Source organism: Liolophura sinensis, chromosome 1 (assembly GCF_032854445.1).
Source record: "Liolophura sinensis isolate JHLJ2023 chromosome 1, CUHK_Ljap_v2, whole genome shotgun sequence".
Lineage (NCBI taxonomy): Eukaryota > Metazoa > Mollusca > Polyplacophora > Chitonida > Chitonidae > Liolophura > Liolophura sinensis.
Window position 1 is genome coordinate 82,225,660 of NC_088295.1, and position 27,950 is coordinate 82,253,609.

Here is a 27,950-nt window from a genome sequence, read left to right on the forward strand (position 1 = left end):
GCTAATACTTGGGCCAGTGGTGGTAGCACTTGAAGGTACACCAGAAGTACTTGTAGAAAGGAATGATTGTGTAGATGCTACACTAGAAGTTGTGCTCGGTACTGACGTTGGCGTTTTTGTTTCTGTTGCCGTGCTTATAGTTGGGCTACTGGTGCTTGTACTTGGAGTTACAGACGTACTTGTAAAAGGTGATGAAGTTCTCGTACTTAGACCAATCGTCCCAGATGTAGTTTCTGTCGTTGTGCTGATACTAGGACCAGTGGTAGTAGCACTTGAAGTTACACCAGAAGAACTTGTAGAAGGCAATGCTTGTGTAGATGGTACAGTTGAAGTTGTCGTACTCTGCACTGATGATGGTGTTGTAGTTCCAGCTGTTGTAGTTCCACTTCTTGTACTTGGTGTCGTTGTGCTAACACTTGGGCCAGTGTTGGTAGCATTGGAAGGTAGACCAGAAGTACTTGTAGAAAGGAATGATTGTGTAGATGCTACACTAGAAGTTGTGCTCGGCACTGACGTTGGCGTTGTTGTTTCTGTCCCTGTGCTTCCAGTTGGGCTACTGTTGCTTGCACTTGGAATTACAGACGTACTTGTGAAAGGTGATGAAGTTGTCGTACTTAGACCAGACGTTGCAGATGTAGTTCCTGTCGTTGTGCTGATACTTGGGCCAGTGGTAGTAGCACCTAAACTTACATCAGAAAAACTTGTAGAAGGCAATGCTTGTGTAGATGGTACAGTTAAAGTTGTCGTACTCTGCACTGATGATGGTGTTGTAGTTCCAGCTCTTGTAGTTCTACTTGCTGTACTTGGTGTCGTTGTGCTAATATTTGGTCCAGTGGTGGTAGCACTGGAAGGTACACCAGAAGTACTTGTAGAAAGGAATGATTGTGTAGATGCTACACTTGAAATTGTGCTGGGCACTGACGTTGGCGTTTTTGTTTCTGTCCCTGTGCTTACAGTTGGGCTACTGGTGCTTCCACTTGGAGTTACAGACGTACTTGTGAAAGGTGATAAAGTTGTCGCACTTAGACCAGATGTTGCAGATGTAGTTCCTGCCGTTGTGCTGATACTTGGGCCAGTGGTAGTAGCACTTGAAATTACACCAGAAAGACTTGTAGAAGGGAATGCTTGTGTAGATGGGACAGTTGAAGTTGTCGTACTCTGCACTGATGATGATGTTGTAGTTCCAGCTGTTGTAGTTCTACTTCTTGTACTTGGTGTCGTTGTGCTAATACTTGGGCCAGTGGTGGTAGCACTGGAAGGTACACCAGAAGTACTTGTAGAAAGGAATGATTGTGTAGATGCTACACTAGAAGTTGTGCTCGGTACTGACGTTGGCGTTTTTGTTTCTGTTGCTGTGCTTATAGTTGGGCTACTGGTGCTTGTACTTGGAGTTACAGACGTACTTGTAAAAGGTGATGAAGTTCTCGTACTTAGACCAATCGTCCCAGATGTAGTTTCTGTCGTTCTGCTGATACTAGGACCAGTGGTAGTAGCACTTGAAGTTACACCAGAAGAACTTGTAGAAGACAATGCTTGTGTAGATGGTACAGTTGAAGTTGTCGTACTCTGCACTGATGATGGTGTTGTAGTTCCAGCTGTTGTAGTTCCACTTGTTGTACTTGGTGTCGTTGTGCTAATACTTGGGCCAGTGTTGGTAACACTGGAAGGTACACCAGAATTACTTGTAGAAAGGAATGATTGTGTAGATGCTACACTTGAAGTTGTGCTCGGCACTGACGATGGCGTTGTTGTTTCTGTCAATGTGCTTACAGTTGGGCTACTGGTGCTTGCAATTGTAGTTACAGACGTACTTGAGAAAGGTGATGAAGTTGTCGTACTTAGACCAGACGTTGCAGATGTAGTTCCTGTCGTTGTGCTGATACTAGGACCAGTGGTAGTAGCACTTGAAGTTACACCAAAAGGACTTGTAGAAAGCAATGCTTGTGTAGATGGTACAGTTAAAGTTGTCGTACTCTGCACTGATGATGGTGTTGTAGTTCCAGCTGTTGTAGTTCCAATTGTTGTACTTGGTGTCGTTGTGCTAATACTTGGGCCAGTGTTGGTAGCACTGGGAGGTACACCAGAAGTACTTGTAGAAAGGAATGATTGTGTAGATGCTACACTTGAAGTTGTGCTCGGCACTGACGTTGGCGTTGTTGTTTCTGTCCCTGTGCTTACAGTTGGGCTACTGGTGCTTGCACTTGGAGATACAGACGTACTTGTGAAAGGAGATGAGCTTGCCGTACTTAGACCAGTCGTCGCAGATGTAGTTCCTGTCGTTGTGCTGATACTAGGACCAGTGGTGGTAGCACTTGAAGTTACACCAGAAGAACTTGTAGAAGGGAATGCTTGTGTAGATGGTACAGTTGAAGTTGTCGTACTCTGCACTGATGATGGTGTTGTAGTTCCAGCTGTTGTAGTTCCACTTGTTGTACTTGGTGTCGTTGTGCTAATACTTGGGCCAGTGTTGGTAACACTGGGAGGTACACCAGAAGTGCTTGTAGATAGGAATGATTGTGTAGGTGCTACACTTGAAGTTGTGCTCGGCACTGACGTTGGCGTTTTTGTTTCTGATGCTGTCCTTACAGTTGGGCTACTGGTGCTTGTACTTGGAGTTACAGACGTACTTGTAAAAGGTGATGAAGTTGTCGTACTTAGACTAGTCGTCGCAGATGTAGTTCCTGTCGTTGTGCTGATACTAGGGCCAGTGGTAGTAGCACTTGAAGTTACACCAGAAGAACTTGTAGAAGGCAATGCTTGTGTAGATGGTACAGTTGAAGTTGTCGTACTCTGCACTGATAATGGTGTTGTATGTTCAGCTGTTGTAGTTCCACTTGTTGTACTTGGTGTCGTTGTGCTAATACTTGGACCAGCGTTGGTAGCACTGGGAGGTACACCAGAAATACTTGTAGAAAGGAATAATTGTGTAGATGCTACACTTGAAGTTGTGCTGGGCACTGACGTTGGCGTTGTTGTTTCTGTTGCTATGCTGACAGTTGGGCTACTGGAGCTTGCAGTGGAAGTTACAGCAGACGTACTTGTAAAAGGTGAGGAGATTGCCGTACTTAGAAAAGACGTTGCAGATGTAGTTCTTCCCGTAGTGCTGCTACTACGGCCAGGCGATGTCGCACTTGAAGTTACACCAGAAGGACTTGTAGAAGGCAATGCTTGTGTAGATGGTACAGTTGAAGTTGTTGTACTCTGCACTGATGATGGTGTTGTAGTTCCAGCTGTTGTATTTCCAGTTGTTGTACTTGGTGTCGTTGTGCTAATACTTGGGCCAGCGTTGGTAGCACTGGAAGGTACACCAGAAGTACTTGTAGAAAAAAATGATTGTGTAGATGCTACACTAGAAGTTGTGCTCGGTACTGACGTTGGCGTTGTTGTTTCTGTCCCTGTGCTTACAGTTGGGCTACTGGTGCTTGCACTTGGTGTTACAGACGTACTTGTGAAAGGTGATGAAGTTCTCGTACTTAGACCAGTCGTCGCAGATGTAGTTCCTGTCGTTGTGCTGATACTAGGACCAGTGGTAGTAGCACTTGAAGTTAAACCAAAAGGACTTGTAGAAGGCAATGCTTGTGTAGATGGTACAGTTGAAGTTGTAGTACTCTGCACTGATGATGGTGTTGTAGTTCCAGCTGTTGTAGTTCCACTTGTTGTACTTGGTGTCGTTGTGCTAATACTTGGTCCAGTGGTGGTAGCACTGGGGGGTACACCAGAAGTACTTGTAGAAAGGAATGATTGTGTAGATGCTACACTTGAAATTGTGCTGGGCACTGACGTTGGCGTTTTTGTTTCTGTCCCTGTGCTTACAGTTGGGCTACTGGTGCTTGCACTTGGAGTGACAGACGTACTTGTGAAAGATGATGAAGTTGTCGTACTTAGACCAGACGTTGCAGATGTAGTTCCTGTCGTTGTGCTGATACTTGGGCCAGTGGTAGTAGCACCTAAACTTACATCAGAAAAACTTGTAGAAGGCAATGCTTGTGTAGATGGTACAGTTAAAGTTGTCGTACTCTGCACTGATGATGGTGTTGTAGTTCCAGCTGTTGTAGTTCCACTTGCTGTACTTGGTGTCGTTGTGCTAATACTTGGTCCAGTGGTGGTAGCACTGGAAGGTACACCAGAAGTGCTTGTAGAAAGGAATGATTGTGTAGATGCTACACTTGAAATTGTGCTGGGCACTGACGTTGGCGTTTTTGTTTCTGTCCCTGTGCTTACAGTTGGGCTACTGGTGCTTCCACTTGGAGTTACAGACGTACTTGTGAAAGGTGATAAAGTTGTCGCACTTAGACCAGATGTTGCATATGTAGTTCCTGCCGTTGTGCTGATACTTGGGCCAGTGGTAGTAGCACTTGAAATTACACCAGAAAGACTTGTAGAAGGCAATGCTTGTGTAGATGGTACAGTTGAAGTTGTCGTACTCTGCACTGATGATGATGTTGTAGTTCCAGCTGTTGTAGTTCTACTTCTTGTACTTGGTGTCGTTGTGCTAATACTTGGGCCAGTGGTGGTAGCACTTGAAGGTACACCAGAAGTACTTGTAGAAAGGAATGATTGTGTAGATGCTACACTAGAAGTTGTGCTCGGTACTGACGTTGGCGTTTTTGTTTCTGTTGCCGTGCTTATAGTTGGGCTACTGGTGCTTGTACTTGGAGTTACAGACGTACTTGTAAAAGGTGATGAAGTTCTCGTACTTAGACCAATCGTCCCAGATGTAGTTTCTGTCGTTGTGCTGATACTAGGACCAGTGGTAGTAGCACTTGAAGTTACACCAGAAGAACTTGTAGAAGGCAATGCTTGTGTAGATGGTACAGTTGAAGTTGTCGTACTCTGCACTGATGATGGTGTTGTAGTTCCAGCTGTTGTAGTTCCATTTCTTGTACTTGGTGTCGTTGTGCTAACACTTGGGCCAGTGTTGGTAGCATTGGAAGGTAGACCAGAAGTACTTGTAGAAAGGAATGATTGTGTAGATGCTACACTAGAAGTTGTGCTCGGCACTGACGTTGGCGTTGTTGTTTCTGTCCCTGTGCTTCCAGTTGGGCTACTGTTGCTTGCACTTGGAATTACAGACGTACTTGTGAAAGGTGATGAAGTTGTCGTACTTAGACCAGACGTTGCAGATGTAGTTCCTGTCGTTGTGCTGATACTTGGGCCAGTGGTAGTAGCACCTAAACTTACATCAGAAAAACTTGTAGAAGGCAATGCTTGTGTAGATGGTACAGTTAAAGTTGTCGTACTCTGCACTGATGATGGTGTTGTAGTTCCAGCTCTTGTAGTTCTACTTGCTGTACTTGGTGTCGTTGTGCTAATATTTGGTCCAGTGGTGGTAGCACTGGAAGGTACACCAGAAGTACTTGTAGAAAGGAATGATTGTGTAGGTGCTACACTTGAAATTGTGCTGGGCACTGACGTTGGCGTTTTTGTTTCTGTCCCTGTGCTTACAGTTGGGCTACTGGTGCTTCCACTTGGAGTTACAGACGTACTTGTGAAAGGTGATAAAGTTGTCGCACTTAGACCAGATGTTGCAGATGTAGTTTCTGCCGTTGTGCTGATACTTGGGCCAGTGGTAGTAGCACTTGAAATTACACCAGAAAGACTTGTAGAAGGCAATGCTTGTGTAGATGGGACAGTTGAAGTTGTCGTACTCTGCACTGATGATGATGTTGTAGTTCCAGCTGTTGTAGTTCTACTTCTTGTACTTGGTGTCGTTGTGCTAATACTTCGGCCAGTGGTGGTAGCACTGGAAGGTACACCAGAAGTACTTGTAGAAAGGAATGATTGTGTAGATGCTACACTAGAAGTTGTGCTCGGTACTGACGTTGGCGTTTTTGTTTCTGTTGCTGTGCTTATAGTTGGGCTACTGGTGCTTGTACTTGGAGTTACAGACGTACTTGTAAAAGGTGATGAAGTTCTCGTACTTAGACCAATCGTCCCAGATGTAGTTTCTGTCGTTCTGCTGATACTAGGACCAGTGGTAGTAGCACTTGAAGTTACACCAGAAGAACTTGTAGAAGACAATGCTTGTGTAGATGGTACAGTTGAAGTTGTCGTACTCTGCACTGATGATGGTGTTGTAGTTCCAGCTGTTGTAGTTCCACTTGTTGTACTTGGTGTCGTTGTGCTAATACTTGGGCCAGTGTTGGTAACACTGGAAGGTACACCAGAATTACTTGTAGAAAGGAATGATTGTGTAGATGCTACACTTGAAGTTGTGCTCGGCACTGACGATGGCGTTGTTGTTTCTGTCAATGTGCTTACAGTTGGGCTACTGGTGCTTGCAATTGTAGTTACAGACGTACTTGAGAAAGGTGATGAAGTTGTCGTACTTAGACCAGACGTTGCAGATGTAGTTCCTGTCGTTGTGCTGATACTAGGACCAGTGGTAGTAGCACTTGAAGTTACACCAAAAGGACTTGTAGAAAGCAATGCTTGTGTAGATGGTACAGTTAAAGTTGTCGTACTCTGCACTGATGATGGTGTTGTAGTTCCAGCTGTTGTAGTTCCAATTGTTGTACTTGGTGTCGTTGTGCTAATACTTGGGCCAGTGTTGGTAGCACTGGGAGGTACACCAGAAGTACTTGTAGAAAGGAATGATTGTGTAGATGCTACACTTGAAGTTGTGCTCGGCACTGACGTTGGCGTTGTTGTTTCTGTCCCTGTGCTTACAGTTGGGCTACTGGTGCTTGCACTTGGAGATACAGACGTACTTGTGAAAGGAGATGAGCTTGCCGTACTTAGACCAGTCGTCGCAGATGTAGTTCCTGTCGTTGTGCTGATACTAGGACCAGTGGTGGTAGCACTTGAAGTTACACCAGAAGAACTTGTAGAAGGGAATGCTTTTGTAGATGGTACAGTTGAAGTTGTTGTACTCTGCACTGATAATAGTGTTGTAGTTCCAATTGTTGTACTTGGTGTCGTTGTGCTAATACTTGGGCTAGTGTTGGTAGCACTGGGAGGTACACCAGAAGTACTTGTAGAAAGGAATGATTGTGTAGATGCTACACCTGAAGTTGTGCTGGGCACTGACGTTGGCGTTGTTGTTTCTGTCCCTGTGCTTACAGTTGGGCTACTGGTGCTTGCCCTTGTAGTCACAGACGTACTTGTGAAAGGTGTTGAAGTTGTCGTACTTAGACCAGACGTTGCAGATGTAGTTCCCGCCGTTGTGCTGATAATAGGGCCAGTGGTAGTAGCACTTGAAGTTACACCAGAAGAACTTGTAGAAGGCAATGCTTGTGTAGATGGTACAGTTGAAGTTGTCGTACTCTGCACTGATGATGGTGTTGTAGTTTCAGCTCTTGTAGTTCCAGTTGTTGTACTTGGTGTCGTTGTGCTAATACTTGGGCCAGTGTTGGTAGCACTGGGAGGTACACCAGAAGTACTTGTAGAAAGGAATGATTGTGTAGATGCTACACTTGAAGTTGTGCTTGGCACTGACGTTGGCGTTGTTGTTTCTGTCCCTGTGCTTACAGTTGGGCTACTGGTGCTTGCACTTGTAGTTACAGACGTACTTGTGAAAGGTGATGAAGTTGTCGTACTTAGAGAAGGCGTTGCAGATGTAGTTCCTGTCGTTGTGGTGATACTAGGGTCAGTGGTAGTGGCACTCGAAGTCACAGGAAAAGGACTTGTAGAAGGCAATGCTTGGGTAGATAGTACAGTTGAAGTTGTTGTACTCTGCACTGATGATGGTGTTGTAGTTTCAGCTGTTGTAGTTCCACTTGTTGTACTTGGTGTCGTTGTGCTAACACTTGGGCCAGTGTTGGTAACACTGGGAGGTACACCAGAAGTGCTTGTAGATAGGAATGATTGTGTAGGTGCTACACTTGAAGTTGTGCTCGGCACTGACGTTGGCGTTTTTGTTTCTGTCCCTGTGCTTACAGTTGGGCTACTGGTGCTTGCACTTGTAGTTATAGACGTACTTGTGAAAGGTGATGAAGTTGTCGTACATAGACCAAACGTTGGAGAGATAGTTCCTGTCGTTGTGCTGACACTAGGGCCAGTGGTAGTAGCACTTAAAGTTACACCAGAAGGACTTGTAGAAAGCAATGCTTGTGTAGATGGTATAGTTGAAGTTGTCGTACTCTGCACTGATAATGGTGTTGTAGTTCCAGCTTTTGTAGTTCCAATTGTTGTACTTGGGCCAGTGTTGGTAACACTGGGAGGTACACCAGAAGTACTTGTAGATAGGAATGATTGTGTAGATGCTACACTTGAAGTTGTGCTAGGTACTAACGTTGGCGTTGTTGTTTCTGTTGCTGTGCTTACAGTTGGGCTACTGGTGCTTGTACTTGGAGATACAGACGTACTTGTGAAAGGTGATGAGCTTGCCGTACTTAGACCAGTCGTCGCAGATGTAGTTCCTGCCGTTGTGCTGATACTAGGGTCAGTCGATGTCGCCCTTGAAGTTACACCAGTAGGACTTGTAGAAGGCAATGCTTGTGTAGATGGTACAGTTGAAGTTGTCGTATTCTGCACTGATGATGGTGTTGTAGTTCCAGCTGTTGTAGTTTCACTTCTTGTACTTGGTGTCGTTGTGCTAATACTTGGGCCAGTGTTGGTAGCACTGGAAGGTACACCAGAAGTACTTGTAGAAAGGAATGATTGTGTGGATGCTACACTTGAAGTTGTGCTCGGCACTGACGTTAGCGTTGTTGTTTCTGTCCCTGTGCTTACAGTTGGGCTACTGGTGCTTGCACTTGGAGTTACAGACGTATTTGTAAAAGGTGATAAAGTTGTCGCACTTAGACCAGTCGTCGGAGATGTAGTTCCTATCGTTGTGCTGATACTAGGACCAGTGGTAGTAGTACTTAAAGTTACACCAAAATGACTTGTAGAAGGCAATGCTTGTGTAGATGGTACAGTTGAAGTTGTCGTACTCTGCACTGATAATGGTGTTGTAGTTCCAGCTGTTGTAGTTCCAACTGTTGTACTTGGGCCAGTGTTGGTAACACTGGGAGGTACACCAGAAGTACTTGTAGAAAGGAATAATTGTGTAGATGTTACACCTGAAGTTGTGCTCGGTACTAACGTTGGCGTTTTTGTTTCTGTTGCTGTGCTTACAGTTGGGCTACTGGTGCTTGTACTTGGAGATACAGACGTACTTGTGAAAGGTGATGAACTTGCCGAACTTAGAACAGTCGTCGCAGATGTAATTCCTGTCGTTGTGGTAATACTAGGGCCATTGGTAGTAGCACTTGAAGTTACACCAGAAGAACTTGTGGAAGGCAATGCTTGTGTAGATGGTACAGTTGAAGTTGCCGTACTCTGCACTGATGATGGTGTTGTAGTTCCAGCCGTTGTAGTTCCACTTGTTGCACTTGGTGTCGTTGTGCTAATACTTGGGCCAGTGTTGGTAGCACTGGGAGTTAAAGCAAAAGTACTTGTAGAAAGGAATGATTGTGTAGGTGCTACACTTGAAGTTGTGCTGTGCACTGACGTTGGCGTTGTTGTTTCTGTCCCTGTGCTTACAGTTGGGCTACTGGTGCTTGCACTTGTAGTTACAGACGCACTTGTGAAAAGTGATGAAGTTGTCGTACTAAGAGAAGGAGTCGCAGATGTAGTTTCTGTCGTTGTGCTGATACTAGGGTCAGTGGTAGTGGCACTTGAAGTCACACCAGAAGGACTTGTAGAAGGCAATGCTTGTGTAGATGGTACAGTTGAAGTTGTTGTACTCTGCACTGATGATGGTGTTGTAGTTTCAGCTGTTGTAGTTCCACTTCTTGTACTTGGCGTGGTTGTGCTAACACTTGGGCCAGTGTTGGTAACACTGGGAGGTACACCAGAAGTACTTGTACATAGGAATGATTGTGTAGGTGCTACACCTGAAGTTGTGCTCGGCACTGACGTTGGCGTTGTTGTGCTTACAGTTGGGCTACTGGTGCTTGCACTTGTAGTTACAGATGTACTTGTGAAAGGTGATGAAGTTGTCGTACTTAGACCAGACGTTGCAGATGTAGTTCCTGTCGTTGTGCTGATACTAGGACCAGTGGTAGTAGCACTTAAAGTTACACCAGAAGAACTTGTAGAAAGCAATGCTTGTGTAGATGGTACAGTTGAAGTTGCCGTACTCTGCACTGATGATGGTGTTGTAGTTCCAGCTATTGTAGTTCCAATTGTTGTACTTGGTGTCGTTGTGCTAATACTTGGGCCAGTGTTGGTAGCACTGGGAGGTACACCAGAAGTACTTGTAGAAAGGAATGATTGTGTAGATGCTACACTTGAAGTTGTGCTCGGCACTGACGTTAGCGTTGTTGTTTCTGTTGCTATTTTGACAGTCGGGCTACTGGTGCTTGCAGTGGAAATTACAGCAGACGTACTTGTAAAAGATGATGAAGTTGTCGCACTTAGACCAGACGTTGCAGATGTAGTTCCCGCCGTTGTGGTGATACTAGGGTCAGTCGATGTCGCACTTGAAGTTACACCAGTAGGACTTGTAGAAGGCAATGCTGGTGTAGATGGTACAGTTGAAGTTGTCGTACTCTGCACTGATGATGGTGTTGTAGTTCCAGCTGTTGTAGTTCCACTTGTTGTACTTGGTATCGTTGTGCTAATACTTGGGCCAGTGTTGGTAGCACTGGGAGGTACACCAGAAGTACTTGTAGAAAGGAATGATTCTGTAGATGCTACACTTGAAGTTGTGCTCGGCATTGACGTTGGCTTTGTTGTTTCTGTCCCTGTGCTTACAGTTGGGCTACTGGTGCTTGCACTTGGAGTTACAGACGTACTTGTGAAAGGTGATAAAGTTGTCGCACTTAGACCAGTCGTCGCAGATGTAGTTCCTGTCGTTATGCTGATACTAGGACCAGTGGTTGTAGCACTAAAAGTTACACCAGAAGGACTTGTAGAAGGCAATGCTTGTGTAGATGGTACAGTTGAAGTTGTCGTACTCTGCACTGATGATGGTGTTGTAGTTCCAGCTGTAGTAGTTCCACTTGTTGTACTTGGTGTCGTTGTGCTAATACTTAGGCCAGTGTTGGTAGCACTGGGAGGTACACCAGAAGTACTTGTAGAAAGGAATAATTGTGTGGATGCTACACTTGAAGTTGTGCTCGGCACTGACGTTAGCGTTGTTGTTTCTGTCCCTGTGCTTACAGTTGGGCTACTGGTGCTTCCACTTGGAGTTACAGATGTACTTGTGAAAGGTGATGAAGTTCTCGTACTTAGACCAGTCGTCGCAGATGTAGTTCCTGTCGTTGTGCTGATACTAGGACCAGTGGTAGCAGCACTTGAAGTTAAACCAAAAGGACTTGTAGAAGGCAATGCTTGTGTAGATGGTACAGTTGAAGTTGTAGTACTCTGCACTGATGATGGTGTTGTAGTTCCAGCTGTTGTAGTTCCACTTGTTGTACTTGGTGTCGTTGTGCTAATACTTGGTCCAGTGGTGGTAGCACTGGGGAGTACACCAGAAGTACTTGTAGAAAGGAATGATTGTGTAGATGCTACACTTGAAATTGTGCTAGGCACTGACGTTGGCGTTCTTGTTTCTGTCCCTGTGGTTACAGTTGGGCCACTGGTGCTTGTACTTGAGGTGACAGACGTACTTGTGAAAGATGATGAAGTTGTCGTACTTAGACCAGACGTTGCAGATGTAGTTCCTGTCGTTGTACTGATACTAAGACCAGTGGTAGTAGCACTTGAAGTTACACCAGAAGGACTTGTAGAAGGCAATGCTTGTGTAGATGGTACAGTTAAAGTTGTTGTACTCTGCACTGATGATGGTGTTGTAATTCCAGCTGTTGTAGTTCCACTTGTTGCACTTAGTGTCGTTGTGCTAATACTTGGGCCAGTGTTGGTAGCACTGGGAGGTACACCAGAAGTACTTGTAGAAAGGAATGATTGTGTAGATGCTACACTTGAAATTTTGCTGGGCACTGACGTTGGCGTTTTTGTTTCTGTCCCTGTGCTTACAGTTGGGCTACTGGTGCTTCCACTTGGAGTTACAGACGTACTTGTGAAAGGTGATAAATTTGTCGCACTTAGACCAGATGTTGCAGATGTAGTTCCTGCCGTTGTGCTGATACTTGGGCCAGTGGTAGTAGCACTTGAAATTATACCAGAAGGACTTGTAGAAGGCAATGCTTGTGTAGATGGTACAGTTGAAGTTGTCGTACTCTGCACTGATGATGGTATTGTAGTTCCAGCTGTTGTAGTTCCACTTCTTGTACTTGGTGTCGTTGTGCTAATACTTGGGCCAGTGGTGGTAGCACTGGAAGGTACACCAGAAGTACTTGTAGAAAGGAATGATTCTGTAGATGCTACACTTGAAGTTGTGCTCGGCACAGACGTTGGCGTTGTTGTTTCTGTCCCTGTGCTTACAGTCGGACTACTGGTGCTTGCAGTGGAAATTACAGCAGACGTACTTGTAAAAGGTGATAAAGTTGTCGCACTTAGACCAGACGTTGCAGATGTAGTTCCTGCAGTTGTGCTGATACTAGGGTCAGTCGATGTCGCACGTGAAGTTACAACAGAAGGACTTGTAGACGGCAATGCTTGTGTAGATGGTACAGTTGAAGTTGTCGTACTCTGCACTGATGATGGGGTTGTAGTTCCAGCTTTTGTAGTTCCACTTCTTGTACTTGGTGTCGTTGTGCTAATACTTGGGCGAGTGTTGGTAGCACTTGAAGGTACACCAGAAGTACTTGTAGAAAGGAATGATTGTGTAGATGCTACACTTGAAGTTGTGCTCGGCACTGACGTTGGCGTTGTTGTTTCTGTCCCTGTGCTTACAGTTGGGCTACTGGTGCTTGCACTGGGAGTTACAGACGTACTTGTGAAAGGTGATAAGGTTGTCGCACTTAGACCAGTCGTCGCAGATGTAGTTCCTGTCGTTGTGCTGATACTAGGACCAGTGGTAGTAGCACTTAAACTTACACCAGAAGGACTTGTAGAAGGCAATGCTTGTGTAGATGGTACAGTTGAAGTTGTCGTACTCTGCACTGATGATGGTGTTGTAGTTCCAGCTGTTGTAGTTCCAATTGTTGTACTTGGTGTCGTTGTGCTAATACTTGGGCCAGTGTTGGTAGCACTGGAAGGTACACCAGAAGTACTTGTAGAAAGGAATGATTGTGTAGATGCTACACTTGAAGTTGTGCTCGGCACTGACGTTGGCGTTGTTGTTTCTATCACTGTGCTTACAGTTGGGCTACTGGTGCTTGCACTGGGAGTTACAGACGTACTTGTGAAAGGTGATAAGGTTGTCGCACTTAGACCAGTCGTCGCAGATGTAGTTCTTGTCGTTGTGCTGATACTAGGACCAGTGGTAGTAGCACTTAAAGTTACACCAGAAGGACTTGTAGAAGGCAATGCTTGTGTAGATGGTACAGTTGAAGTTGTCGTACTCTGCACTGATGATGGTGTTGTAGTTCCAGCTGTTGTAGTTCCAATTGTTGTACTTGGTGTCGTTGTGCTTACACTTGGGCCAGTGTTGGTAGCACTGGAAGGTACACCAGAAGTACTTGTAGAAAGGAATGATTGTGTGGATACTACACTTGAAGTTGTGCTCGGCACTGACGTTGGCGTTGTTGTTTCAATCACTGTGCTTACAGTTTGGCTACTGGTGGTTGCACTTGGAGTTACAGACGTACTTGTAAAAGGTGATAAAGTTGTCTCACTTAGACCAGTCGTCGCAGATGTAGTTCTTGTCGTTGTGCTGATACTAGGACCAGTGGTAGTAGCACTTAAAGTTACACCAGAAGGACTTGTAGAAGGCAATGCTTGTGTAGATGGTACAGTTGAAGTTGTCGTACTCTGCACTGATAATGGTGTTGTAGTTCCAGCTGTTGTAGTTCCAATTGTTGTACTTGGGCCAGTGTTGGTAGCACTGGGAGGTACACCAGAAGTACTTGTAGAAAGGAATGATTGTGTAGATGCTACACTTGAAGTTGTGCTCGGTACTAACGTTGGCGTTGTTGTTTCTGTTGCTGTGCTTACAGTTGGGCTACTGGTGCTTGCACTTGGAGATACAGACGTACTTGTGAAAGGTGATGAGCTTGCCGTACTGAGACCAGTCGTCGCAGATGTAGTTCCTGTCGTTGTGCTGATACTAGGGCCAGTGTTGGTAGCACTTGAAGTTACACCAGAAGTACTTGTAGAAAGGAATGATTGTGTGGGTGCTACACTTGAAGTTGTGCTCGGCACTGACGTTGGCGTTGTTGTTTCTGTCCCTGTGCTTACAGTCGGACTACTGGTGCTTGCACTTGGAGTTACAGACGTACTTGTGAAAGGTGATGAAGTTGTCGTACTAAGAGAAGGAGTCACAGATGTAGTTCCTGTCGTTGTGGTAATACTAGGGTCAGTGGTAGTGGCATTTGAAGTCACAGGAAAAGTACTTGTAGAAGGCAATGCTTGTGTAGATGGTACAGTTGAAGTTGTCGTACTCTGCACTGATGATAGTGTTGTAGTTTCAGCTGTTGTAGTTCCAGTTGTTGTACTTGGTGTCGTTGTGCTAATACTTGGGCCAGTGTTGGTAACACTGGGCGGTACACCAGAAGTACTTGTAGAAAGGAATGATTGTGTAGATGCTACACTTGAGGTTGTGCTCGGCACAGACGTTGGCGTTGTTGTTTCTGTCCCTGTGCTTACAGTTGGGCTACTGGTGCTTGCACTTGGAGTTACAGACGTACTTGTGAAAGGTGATGAAGTTGTCGTACTCAGACCAGACGTTGCAGATGTAGTTCCTATCGTTGTGCTGATACTAGGACCAGTGGTAGTAGCACTTGAAGTTACACCAGCAGGACTTGTAGAAGGCAATGCTTGTGTAGATGGTACAGATGAAGTTGTTGTACTCTGCACTGATGATAGTGTTGTAGTTCCACTTGTTGTACTTGGTGTCGTTGTGCTAATACTTGGGCCAGTGTTGGTAGCACTGGGAGGTACACCAGAAGTACTTGTAGAAAGGAATGATTCTGTAGAGGCTACACTTGAAGTTGTGCTCGGCACTGACGTTAGCGTTGTTGTTTCTGTTGCTATGCTGACAGTTGGGCTACTGGTGCTTGCAGTGGAAAGTACAGCAGACGTACTTGTAAAAGATGATGAAGTTGTCCTACTTAGACCAGACGTTGCAGATGTAGTTCCTGCAGTTGTGCTGATACTAGGGTCAGTCGATGTCGCACTTGAAGTTACACCAGAAGGACTTGTAGAAGGCAATGCTTGTGTAGATGGTACAGTTGAAGTTGTCGTACTCTGCACTGATGATGGTGTTGTAGTTCCAGCTGTTGTAGTTCCAATTGTTGTACTTGGTGTCGTTGTGCTTACACTTGGGCCAGTGTTGGTAGCACTGGAAGGTACACCAGAAGTACTTGTAGAAAGGAATGATTGTGTGGATACTACACTTGAAGTTGTGCTCGGCACTGACGTTGGCGTTGTTGTTTCTATCCCTGTGCTTACAGTTGGGCTACTGGTGCTTGCACTTGGAGTGACAGACGTACTTGTAAAAGGTGATAAAGTTGTCGTACTTAGACCAGACGTTGCAGATGTAGTTCCTGTCGTTGTGCTGATACTAGGACCAGTGGTAGTAGCACTTGAAGTTACACCAGAAGGACTGGTAGAAAGCAATGCTTGTGTAGATGGTACAGTTGAAGTTGTTGTACTCTGCACTGATGATAGTGTTGTAGTTCCATTTGTTGTACTTGGTTTCGTTGTGTTAACACTTGGGCCAGTGTTGGTAACACTAGGAGGTACATCAGAAGTGCTTGTAGATAGGAATGATTGTGTAGGTGCTACACTTGAAGTTGTGCTCGGCACTGACATTGGCGTTGTTGTTTCTGTCCCTGTGCTTACAGTTGGGCTACTGGTGCTTGCACTTGTAGTTACAGATGTACTTGTGAAAGGTGATGAAGTTGTCGTACTTAGACCAGACGTTGCAGATGTAGTTCCTGTCGTGGTGCTGATACTAGGACCAGTGGTAGTAGCACTTGAAGTTACACCAGAAGGACTTGTAGAAGGCAATGCTTGTGTAGATGGTACAGTTGAAGTTGTCGTACTCTGCACTGATGATGGTGTTGTAGTTCCAGCTGTTGTAGTTCCAATTGTTGTACTTGGTGTCGTTGTGCTTACACTTGGGCCAGTGTTGGTAGCACTGGAAGGTACACCAGAAGTACTTGTAGAAAGGAATGATTGTGTGGATACTACACTTGAAGTTGTGCTCGGCACTGACGTTGGCGTTGTTGTTTCAATCACTGTGCTTACAGTTTGGCTACTGGTGGTTGCACTTGGAGTTACAGACGTACTTGTAAAAGGTGATAAAGTTGTCTCACTTAGACCAGTCGTCGCAGATGTAGTTCTTGTCGTTGTGCTGATACTAGGACCAGTGGTAGTAGCACTTAAAGTTACACCAGAAGGACTTGTAGAAGGCAATGCTTGTGTAGATGGTACAGTTGAAGTTGTCGTACTCTGCACTGATAATGGTGTTGTAGTTCCAGCTGTTGTAGTTCCAATTGTTGTACTTGGGCCAGTGTTGGTAGCACTGGGAGGTACACCAGAAGTACTTGTAGAAAGGAATGATTGTGTAGATGCTACACTTGAAGTTGTGCTCGGTACTAACGTTGGCGTTGTTGTTTCTGTTGCTGTGCTTACAGTTGGGCTACTGGTGCTTGCACTTGGAGATACAGACGTACTTGTGAAAGGTGATGAGCTTGCCGTACTGAGACCAGTCGTCGCAGATGTAGTTCCTGTCGTTGTGCTGATACTAGGGCCAGTGTTGGTAGCACTTGAAGTTACACCAGAAGTACTTGTAGAAAGGAATGATTGTGTGGGTGCTACACTTGAAGTTGTGCTCGGCACTGACGTTGGCGTTGTTGTTTCTGTCCCTGTGCTTACAGTCGGACTACTGGTGCTTGCACTTGGAGTTACAGACGTACTTGTGAAAGGTGATGAAGTTGTCGTACTAAGAGAAGGAGTCACAGATGTAGTTCCTGTCGTTGTGGTAATACTAGGGTCAGTGGTAGTGGCATTTGAAGTCACAGGAAAAGTACTTGTAGAAGGCAATGCTTGTGTATATGGTACAGTTGAAGTTGTCGTACTCTGCACTGATGATAGTGTTGTAGTTTCAGCTGTTGTAGTTCCAGTTGTTGTACTTGGTGTCGTTGTGCTAATACTTGGGCCAGTGTTGGTAACACTGGGCGGTACACCAGAAGTACTTGTAGAAAGGAATGATTGTGTAGATGCTACACTTGAGGTTGTGCTCGGCACAGACGTTGGCGTTGTTGTTTCTGTCCCTGTGCTTACAGTTGGGCTACTGGTGCTTGCACTTGGAGTTACAGACGTACTTGTGAAAGGTGATGAAGTTGTCGTACTCAGACCAGACGTTGCAGATGTAGTTCCTATCGTTGTGCTGATACTAGGACCAGTGGTAGTAGCACTTGAAGTTACACCAGCAGGACTTGTAGAAGGCAATGCTTGTGTAGATGGTACAGATGAAGTTGTTGTACTCTGCACTGATGATAGTGTTGTAGTTCCACTTGTTGTACTTGGTGTCGTTGTGCTAATACTTGGGCCAGTGTTGGTAGCACTGGGAGGTACACCAGAAGTACTTGTAGAAAGGAATGATTCTGTAGAGGCTACACTTGAAGTTGTGCTCGGCACTGACGTTAGCGTTGTTGTTTCTGTTGCTATGCTGACAGTTGGGCTACTGGTGCTTGCAGTGGAAAGTACAGCAGACGTACTTGTAAAAGATGATGAAGTTGTCCTACTTAGACCAAACGTTGCAGATGTAGTTCCTGCAGTTGTGCTGATACTAGGGTCAGTCGATGTCGCACTTGAAGTTACACCAGAAGGACTTGTAGAAGGCAATGCTTGTGTAGATGGTACAGTTGAAGTTGTCGTACTCTGCACTGATGATGGTGTTGTAGTTCCAGCTGTTGTAGTTCCAATTGTTGTACTTGGTGTCGTTGTGCTTACACTTGGGCCAGTGTTGGTAGCACTGGAAGGTACACCAGAAGTACTTGTAGAAAGGAATGATTGTGTGGATACTACACTTGAAGTTGTGCTCGGCACTGACGTTGGCGTTGTTGTTTCTATCCCTGTGCTTACAGTTGGGCTACTGGTGCTTGCACTTGGAGTGACAGACGTACTTGTAAAAGGTGATAAAGTTGTCGTACTTAGACCAGACGTTGCAGATGTAGTTCCTGTCGTTGTGCTGATACTAGGACCAGTGGTAGTAGCACTTGAAGTTACACCAGAAGGACTGGTAGAAAGCAATGCTTGTGTAGATGGTACAGTTGAAGTTGTTGTACTCTGCACTGATGATAGTGTTGTAGTTCCACTTGTTGTACTTGGTTTCGTTGTGTTAACACTTGGGCCAGTGTTGGTAACACTAGGAGGTACATCAGAAGTGCTTGTAGATAGGAATGATTGTGTAGGTGCTACACTTGAAGTTGTGCTCGGCACTGACATTGGCGTTGTTGTTTCTGTCCCTGTGCTTACAGTTGGGCTACTGGTGCTTGCACTTGTAGTTACAGATGTACTTGTGAAAGGTGATGAAGTTGTCGTACTTAGACCAGACGTTGCAGATGCAGTTCCTGTCGTGGTGCTGATACTAGGACCAGTGGTAGTAGCACTTGAAGTTACACCAGAAGGACTTGTAGAAGGCAATGCTTGTGTAGATGGTACAGTTGAAGTTGTCGTACTCTGCACTGATGATGGTGTTGTAGTTCCAGCTGTTGTAGTTCGAATTGTTGTACTTGGTGTCGTTGTGCTAATACTTGGGCCAGTGTTGGTAGCACTGGGAGGTACACCAGAAGTACTTGTAGAAAGGAATGATTCTGTAGATGCTACACTTGAAGTTGTGCTCGGCACTGACGTTAGCGTTGTTGTTTCTGTCCCTGTGCTTACAGTCGGACTACTGGTGCTTGCAGTGGAAAGTACAGCAGACGTACTTGTAAAAGATGATGAAATTGTCCTACTTAGACCAGACGTTGCAGATGTAGTTCCTGCAGTTGTGCTGATACTAGGGTCAGTCGATGTCGCACTTGAAGTTACACCAGAAGGACTTGTAGAAGGCAATGCTTGTGTAGATGGTACAGTTGAAGTTGTCGTACTCTGCACTGATGATGGTGTTGTAGTTCCAGCTGTTGTAGTTCCACTTGTTGCACTTGGTGTCGTTGTGCTAATACTTGGGCCAGTGTTGGTAACACTGGGAGGTACACCAGAAGTACTTGTAGAAAGAAATGATTGTGTGGATGCTACACTTGAAGTTGTGCTCGGCACTGACGTTGGCGTTGTTGTTTCTGTCCCTCTGCTTACAGTTGGGCTACCGGTGCTTGCACTAGGAGTTACAGACGTACTTGTGAAAGGTGATAGAGTTGTCGCACTTAGACCAGTCGTCGCAGATGTAGTTCCTGTCGTTGTGCTGATACTAGGACCAGTGGTAGTAGTACTTAAAGTTACACCAGAAGGACTTGTAGAAGGCAATGCTTGTGTAGATGGTACAGTTGAAGTTGTCGTACTCTGCACTGATGATGGTGTTGTAGTTCCAGCTGTTGTAGTTCGAATTGTTGTACTTGGTGTCGTTGTGCTAATACTTGGGCCAGTGTTGGTAGCACTGGGAGGTACACCAGAAGTACTTGTAGAAAGGAATGATTCTGTAGATGCTACACTTGAAGTTGTGCTCGGCACAGACGTTGGCGTTGTTGTTTCTGTCCCTGTGCTTACAGTCGGACTACTGGTGCTTGCAGTGGAAATTACAGCAGACGTACTTGTAAAAGGTGATAAAGTTGTCGCACTTAGACCAGACGTTGCAGATGTAGTTCCTGCAGTTGTGCTGATACTAGGGTCAGTCGATGTCGCACGTGAAGTTACAACAGAAGGACTTGTAGAAGGCAATGCTTGTGTAGATGGTACAGTTGAAGTTGTCGGACTCTGCACTGATGATGGGGTTGTAGTTCCAGCTTTTGTAGTTCCACTTGTTGTACTTGGTGTCGTTGTGCTAATACTTGGGCGAGTGTTGGTAGCACTTGAAGGTACACCAGAAGTACTTGTAGAAAGGAATGATTGTGTAGATGCTACACTTGAAGTTGTGCTCGGCACTGACGTTGGCGTTGTTGTTTCTGTCCCTGTGCTTACAGTTGGGCTACTGGTGCTTGCACTGGGAGTTACAGACGTACTTGTGAAAGGTGATAAGGTTGTCGCACTTAGACCAGTCGTCGCAGATGTAGTTCTTGTCGTTGTGCTGATACTAGGACCAGTGGTAGTAGCACTTAAAGTTACACCAGAAGGACTTGTAGAAGGCAATGCTTGTGTAGATGGTACAGTTGAAGTTGTCGTACTCTGCACTGATGATGGTGTTGTAGTTCCAGCTGTTGTAGTTCCAATTGTTGTACTTGGTGTCGTTGTGCTAATACTTGGGCCAGTGTTGGTAGCACTGGAAGGTACACCAGAAGTACTTGTAGAAAGGAATGATTGTGTAGATGCTACACTTGAAGTTGTGCTCGGCACTGACGTTGGCGTTTTTGTTTCTATCACTGTGCTTACAGTTGGGCTACTGGTGCTTGCACTGGGAGTTACAGACGTACTTGTGAAAGGTGATAAGGTTGTCGCACTTAGACCAGTCGTCGCAGATGTAGTTCTTGTCGTTGTGCTGATACTAGGACCAGTGGTAGTAGCACTTAAAGTTACACCAGAAGGACTTGTAGAAGGCAATGCTTGTGTAGATGGTACAGTTGAAGTTGTCGTACTCTGCACTGATGATGGTGTTGTAGTTCCAGCTGTTGTAGTTCCAATTGTTGTACTTGGTGTCGTTGTGCTTACACTTGGGCCAGTGTTGGTAGCACTGGAAGGTACACCAGAAGTACTTGTAGAAAGGAATGATTGTGTGGATACTACACTTGAAGTTGTGCTCGGCACTGACGTTGGCGTTGTTGTTTCAATCACTGTGCTTACAGTTTGGCTACTGGTGGTTGCACTTGGAGTTACAGACGTACTTGTAAAAGGTGATAAAGTTGTCTCACTTAGACCAGTCGTCGCAGATGTAGTTCTTGTCGTTGTGCTGATACTAGGACCAGTGGTAGTAGCACTTAAAGTTACACCAGAAGGACTTGTAGAAGGCAATGCTTGTGTAGATGGTACAGTTGAAGTTGTCGTACTCTGCACTGATAATGGTGTTGTAGTTCCAGCTGTTGTAGTTCCAATTGTTGTACTTGGGCCAGTGTTGGTAGCACTGGGAGGTACACCAGAAGTACTTGTAGAAAGGAATGATTGTGTAGATGCTACACTTGAAGTTGTGCTCGGTACTAACGTTGGCGTTGTTGTTTCTGTTGCTGTGCTTACAGTTGGGCTACTGGTGCTTGCACTTGGAGATACAGACGTACTTGTGAAAGGTGATGAGCTTGCCGTACTGAGACCAGTCGTCGCAGATGTAGTTCCTGTCGTTGTGCTGATACTAGGGCCAGTGTTGGTAGCACTTGAAGTTACACCAGAAGTACTTGTAGAAAGGAATGATTGTGTGGGTGCTACACTTGAAGTTGTGCTCGGCACTGACGTTGGCGTTGTTGTTTCTGTCCCTGTGCTTACAGTCGGACTACTGGTGCTTGCACTTGGAGTTACAGACGTACTTGTAAAAGGTGATGAAGTTGTCGTACTAAGAGAAGGAGTCACAGATGTAGTTCCTGTCGTTGTGGTAATACTAGGGTCAGTGGTAGTGGCATTTGAAGTCACAGGAAAAGAACTTGTAGAAGGCAATGCTTGTGTAGATGGTACAGTTGAAGTTGTCGTACTCTGCACTGATGATAGTGTTGTAGTTTCAGCTGTTGTAGTTCCAGTTGTTGTACTTGGTGTCGTTGTGCTAATACTTGGGCCAGTGTTGGTAACACTGGGCGGTACACCAGAATTACTTGTAGAAAGGAATGATTGTGTAGATGCTACACTTGAGGTTGTGCTCGGCACAGACGTTGGCGTTGTTGTTTCTGTCCCTGTGCTTACAGTTGGGCTACTGGTGCTTGCACTTGGAGTTACAGACGTACTTGTGAAAGGTGATGAAGTTGTCGTACTCAGACCAGACGTTGCAGATGTAGTTCCTATCGTTGTGCTGATACTAGGACCAGTGGTAGTAGCACTTGAAGTTACACCAGCAGGACTTGTAGAAGGCAATGCTTGTGTAGATGGTACAGATGAAGTTGTTGTACTCTGCACTGATGATAGTGTTGTAGTTCCACTTGTTGTACTTGGTGTCGTTGTGCTCATACTTGGGCCAGTGTTGGTAGCACTGGGAGGTACACCAGAAGTACTTGTAGAAAGGAATGATTCTGTAGAGGCTACACTTGAAGTTGTGCTCGGCACTGACGTTAGCGTTGTTGTTTCTGTTGCTATGCTGACAGTTGGGCTACTGGTGCTTGCAGTGGAAAGTACAGCAGACGTACTTGTAAAAGATGATGAAGTTGTCCTACTTAGACCAGACGTTGCAGATGTAGTTCCTGCAGTTGTGCTGATACTAGGGTCAGTCGATGTCGCACTTGAAGTTACACCAGAAGGACTTGTAGAAGGCAATGCTTGTGTAGATGGTACAGTTGAAGTTGTCGTACTCTGCACTGATGATGGTGTTGTAGTTCCAGCTGTTGTAGTTCCAATTGTTGTACTTGGTGTCGTTGTGCTTACACTTGGGCCAGTGTTGGTAGCACTGGAAGGTACACCAGAAGTACTTGTAGAAAGGAATGATTGTGTGGATACTACACTTGAAGTTGTGCTCGGCACTGACGTTGGCGTTGTTGTTTCTATCCCTGTGCTTACAGTTGGGCTACTGGTGCTTGCACTTGGAGTGACAGACGTACTTGTAAAAGGTGATAAAGTTGTCGCACTTAGACCAGTCGTCGCAGATGTAATTTTTGTCGTTGTGCTGATACTAGGACCAGTGGTAGTAGCACTTGAAGTTACACCAGAAGGACTTGTAAAAGGCAATGCTTGTGTAGATGGTACAGTTGAAGTTGTCGTACTCTGCACCGATAATGGTGTTGTAGTTCCAGCTGTTGTAGTTCCAATTGTTGTACTTGGTGTCGTTGTGCTCATACTTGGGCCAGTGTTGGTAGCACTGGGAGGTACACCAGATGTACTTGTAGAAAGGAATGATTGTGTGGATGCTACACTTGAAGTTGTGCTCGGCACTGACGTTGGCGTTGCTGTTTCTGTCCCTGTGCTTACAGTTGGGCTACTGGTGCTTGCACTGGGCGTTACAGACGTACTTGTGAAAGGTGATAAAGTTGTCGCACTTAGACCAGTCGTCGCAGATGTAGTTCTTGTCGTTGTGCTGATACTAGGACCAGTGGTAGTAGCACTTAAAGTTACACCAGAAGGACTTGTAGAAGGCAATGCTTGTGTAGATGGTACAGTTGAAGTTGTCGTACTCTGCACTGATGATGGTGTTGTAGTTCCAGCTGTTGTAGTTCCAATTGTTGTACTTGGTGTCGTTGTGCTAATACTTGGGCCAGTGTTGGTAGCACTGGGAGGTACACCAGAAGTACTTGTAGAAAGGAATGATTCTGTAGATGCTACACTTGAAGTTGTGCTCGGCACTGACGATAGCGTTGTTGTTTCTGTTGCTATGCTGACAGTTGGGCTACTGGTGCTTGCAGTGGAAAGTACAGCAGACGTAGTTGTAAAAGATGATGAAGTTGTCCTACTTAGACCAGACGTTGCAGGTGTAGTTCCTGCAGTTGTGCTGATACTAGGGTCAGTCGATGTCGCACTTGAAGTTACACCAGAAGGACTTGTAGAAGGCAATGCTTGTGTAGATGGTACAGTTGAAGTTGTCGTACTCTGCACTGATGATGGTGTTGTAGTTCCAGCTGTTGTAGTTCCACTTGTTGCACTTGGTGTCGTTGTGCTAATACTTGGGCCAGTGTTGGTAACACTGGGAGGTACACCAGAGATACTTGTAGAAAGAAATGATTGTGTGGATGCTACACTTGAAGTTGTGCTCGGCACTGACGTTGGCGTTGCTGTTTCTGTCCCTGTGCTTACAGTTGGGCTACTGGTGCTTGCACTGGGCGTTACAGACGTACTTGTGAAAGGTGATAAAGTTGTCGCACTTAGACCAGTCGTCGCAGATGTAGTTCTTGTCGTTGTGCTGATACTAGGACCAGTGGTAGTAGCACTTAAAGTTACACCAGAAGGACTTGTAGAAGGCAATGCTTGTGTAGATGGTACAGTTGAAGTTGTCGTACTCTGCACTGATGATGGTGTTGTAGTTCCAGCTGTTGTAGTTCCAATTGTTGTACTTGGTGTCGTTGTGCTAATACTTGGGCCAGTGTTGGTAGCACTGGGAGGTACACCAGAAGTACTTGTAGAAAGGAATGATTCTGTAGATGCTACACTTGAAGTTGTGCTCGGCACTGACGATAGCGTTGTTGTTTCTGTTGCTATGCGGACAGTTGGGCTACTGGTGCTTGCAGTGGAAAGTACAGCAGACGCACTTGTAAAAGATGATGAAGTTGTCCTACTTAGACCAGACGTTGCAGATGTAGTTCCTGCAGTTGTGCTGATACTAGGGTCAGTCGATGTCGCACTTGAAGTTACACCAGAAGGACTTGTAGAAGGCAATGCTTGTGTAGATGGTACAGTTGAAGTTGTCGTACTCTGCACTGATGATGGTGTTGTAGTTCCAGCTGTTGTAGTTCCAACTGTTGTACTTGGTGTCGCTGTGCTTACACTTGGGCCAGTATTGGTAGCACTGGAAGGTACACCAGAAGGACCTGTAGAAAGGAATGATTGTGTGGATACTACACTTGAAGTTGTGCTCGGCACTGACGTTGGCGTTTTTGTTTCTATCCCTGTGCTTACAGTTGGGCTACTGGTGCTTGCACTTGGAGTTACAGACGTACTTGTAAAAGGTGATAAAGTTGTCGCACTTAGACCAGTCGTCGCAGATGTAGTTCCTGTCGTTGTGCTGATACTAGGATCAGTGGTAGTAGTACTTAAAGTTACACCAGAAGGACTTGTAGAAGGCAATGCTTGTGTAGATGGTACAGTTGAAGTTGTCGTAGTCTGCACTGATGATGGTGTTGTAGTTCCAGCTGTTGTAGTTCCAATTGTTGTACTTGGTGTCGTTGTGCTTACACTTGGGCCAGTGTTGGTAGCACTGGAAGGTACACCAGAAGTACTTGTAGAAAGGAATGATTGTGTGGATACTACACTTGAAATTGTGCTCGGCACTGACGTTGGCGTTGTTGTTTCTATCCCTGTGCTTACAGTTGGGCTACTGGTGCTTGCACTTGGAGTTACAGACGTACTTGTAAAAGGTGATAAAGTTGTCGCACTTAGACCAGTCGTCGCAGATGTAGTTCCTGTCGTTGTGGTGATACTAGGACCAGTGGTAGTAGTACTTAAAGTTACACCAGAAGGACTTGTAGAAGGCAATGCTTGTGTAGATGGTACAGTTGAAGTTGTCGTACTCTGCACTGACAATGGTGTTGTAGTTCCAGCTGTTGTAGTTCCAATTGTTGTACTTGGGCCAGTGTTGGTAGCACTGGGAGGTACACCAGAAGTACTTGTAGAAAGGAATGATTGTGTAGATTCTACACTTGAAGTTGTGCTCGGTACTAACGTTGGCGTTGTTGTTTCTGTTGCTGTGCTTACAGTTCGGCTACTGGTGCTTGCACTTGGAGATACAGACGTACTTGTGAAAGGTGATGAGCTTGCCGTACTGAGACCAGTCGTAGCAGATGCAGTTCCTGTCGTTGTGCTGATACTAGGGCCAGTGTTGGTAGCACTTGAAGTTACACCTGAAGTACTTGTAGAAAGGAATGATTGTGTGGGTGCTACACTTGATGTTGTGCTCGGCACTGACGTTGGCGTTGTTGTTTCTGTCCCTGTGCTTACAGTCGGGCTACTGGTGCTTGCACTTGGAGTTACAGACGTACTTGTGAAAGGTGATGAAGTTGTCGTACTAAGAGAAGGAGTCACAGATGTAGTTCCTGTCGTTGTGGTAATACTAGGGTCAGTGGTAGTGGCACTTGAAGTCACAGGAAAGGTACTTGTAGAAAGCAATGCTTGGGTAGATGGTACAGTTGAAGTTGTTGTACTCTGCACTGATGATGGTGTTGTAGTTTCAGCTGTTGTAGTTCGAATTGTTGTACTTGGTGTCGTTGTGCTAATACTTGGGCCAGTGTTGGTAGCACTGGGAGGTACACCAGAAGTACTTGTAGAAAGGAATGATTCTGTAGATGCTACACTTGAAGTTGTGCTCGGCACTGACGTTAGCGTTGTTGTTTCTGTCCCTGTGCTTACAGTCGGACTACTGGTGCTTGCAGTGGAAAGTACAGCAGACGTACTTGTAAAAGATGATGAAATTGTCCTACTTAGACCAGACGTTGCAGATGTAGTTCCTGCAGTTGTGCTGATACTAGGGTCAGTCGATGTCGCACTTGAAGTTACACCAGAAGGACTTGTAGAAGGCAATGCTTGTGTAGATGGTACAGTTGAAGTTGTCGTACTCTGCACTGATGATGGTGTTGTAGTTCCAGCTGTTGTAGTTCCAATTGTTGCACTTGGTGTCGTTGTGCTAATACTTGGGCCAGTGTTGGTAACACTGGGAGGTACACCAGAAGTACTTGTAGAAAGAAATGATTGTGTGGATGCTACACTTGAAGTTGTGCTCGGCACTGACGTTGGCGTTGTTGTTTCTGTCCCTGTGCTTACAGTTGGGCTACCGGTGCTTGCACTGGGAGTTACAGACGTACTTGTGAAAGGTGATAGAGTTGTCGCACTTAGACCAGTCGTCGCAGATGTAGTTCCTGTCGTTGTGCTGATACTAGGACCAGTGGTAGTAGTACTTAAAGTTACACCAGAAGGACTTGTAGAAGGCAATGCTTGTGTAGATGGTACAGTTGAAGTTGTCGTACTCTGCACTGATGATGGTGTTGTAGTTCCAGCTGTTGTAGTTCCAATTGTTGTACTTGGTGTCGTTGTGCTAATACTTGGGCCAGTGTTGGTAGCACTGGGAGGTACACCAGAAGTACTTGTAGAAAGGAATGATTCTGTAGATGCTACACTTGAAGTTGTGCTCGGCACAGACGTTGGCGTTGTTGTTTCTGTCCCTGTGCTTACAGTCGGACTACTGGTGCTTGCAATGGAAATTACAGCAGACGTACTTGTAAAAGGTGATAAAGTTGTCGCACTTAGACCAGACGTTGCAGATGTAGTTCCTGCAGTTGTGCTGATACTAGGGTCAGTCGATGTCGCACGTGAAGTTACAACAGAAGGACTTGTAGACGGCAATGCTTGTGTAGATGGTACAGTTGAAGTTGTCGTACTCTGCACTGATAATGGTGTTGTAGTTCCAGCTGTTGTAGTTCCAATTGTTGTACTTGGACCAGTGTTGGTAGCACTGGGAGGTACACCAGAAGTACTTGTAGAAAGGAATGATTGTGTAGATGCTACACTTGAAGTTGTGCTCGGTACTAACGTTGGCGTTGTTGTTTCTGTTGCTGTGCTTACAGTTGGGCTACTGGTGCTTGCACTTGGAGATACAGACGTACTTGTGAAAGGTGATGAGCTTGCCGTACTGAGACCAGTCGTCGCAGATGTAGTTCCTGTCGTTGTGCTGATACTAGGGCCAGTGTTGGTAGCACTTGAAGTTACACCAGAAGTACTTGTAGAAAGGAATGATTGTGTGGGTGCTACACTTGAAGTTGTGCTCGGCACTGACGTTGGCGTTGTTGTTTCTGTCCCTGTGCTTACAGTCGGACTACTGGTGCTTGCACTTGGAGTTACAGACGTACTTGTGAAAGGTGATGAAGTTGTCGTACTAAGAGAAGGAGTCACAGATGTAGTTCCTGTCGTTGTGGTAATACTAGGGTCAGTGGTAGTGGCATTTGAAGTCACAGGAAAAGTACTTGTAGAAGGCAATGCCTGTGTAGATGGTACAGTTGAAGTTGTCGTACTCTGCACTGATGATAGTGTTGTAGTTTCAGCTGTTGTAGTTCCAGTTGTTGTACTTGGTGTCGTTGTGCTCATACTTGGGCCAGTGT

General features: G+C 45.5%; 1 protein-coding gene across 1 annotated transcript; it reads right to left on the reverse strand.

Annotated features, from left to right (window-relative positions):
- On the reverse strand, positions 1-27,936 carry LOC135464664 (mucin-2-like; the record flags this gene model as incomplete). Its single annotated transcript, XM_064742158.1, has 8 exons — positions 27,661-27,936; positions 24,489-24,652; positions 11,468-11,797; positions 7,031-7,195; positions 4,092-4,354; positions 2,179-2,387; positions 1,404-1,474; positions 1-271 (listed from the first exon to the last, which is right to left on the reverse strand). Coding segments are annotated over exons 1-8 (1,749 nt in total), but the record flags the coding sequence as incomplete, so codon positions are not given.
- Positions 27,937-27,950: the final 14 nt, after the last annotated feature.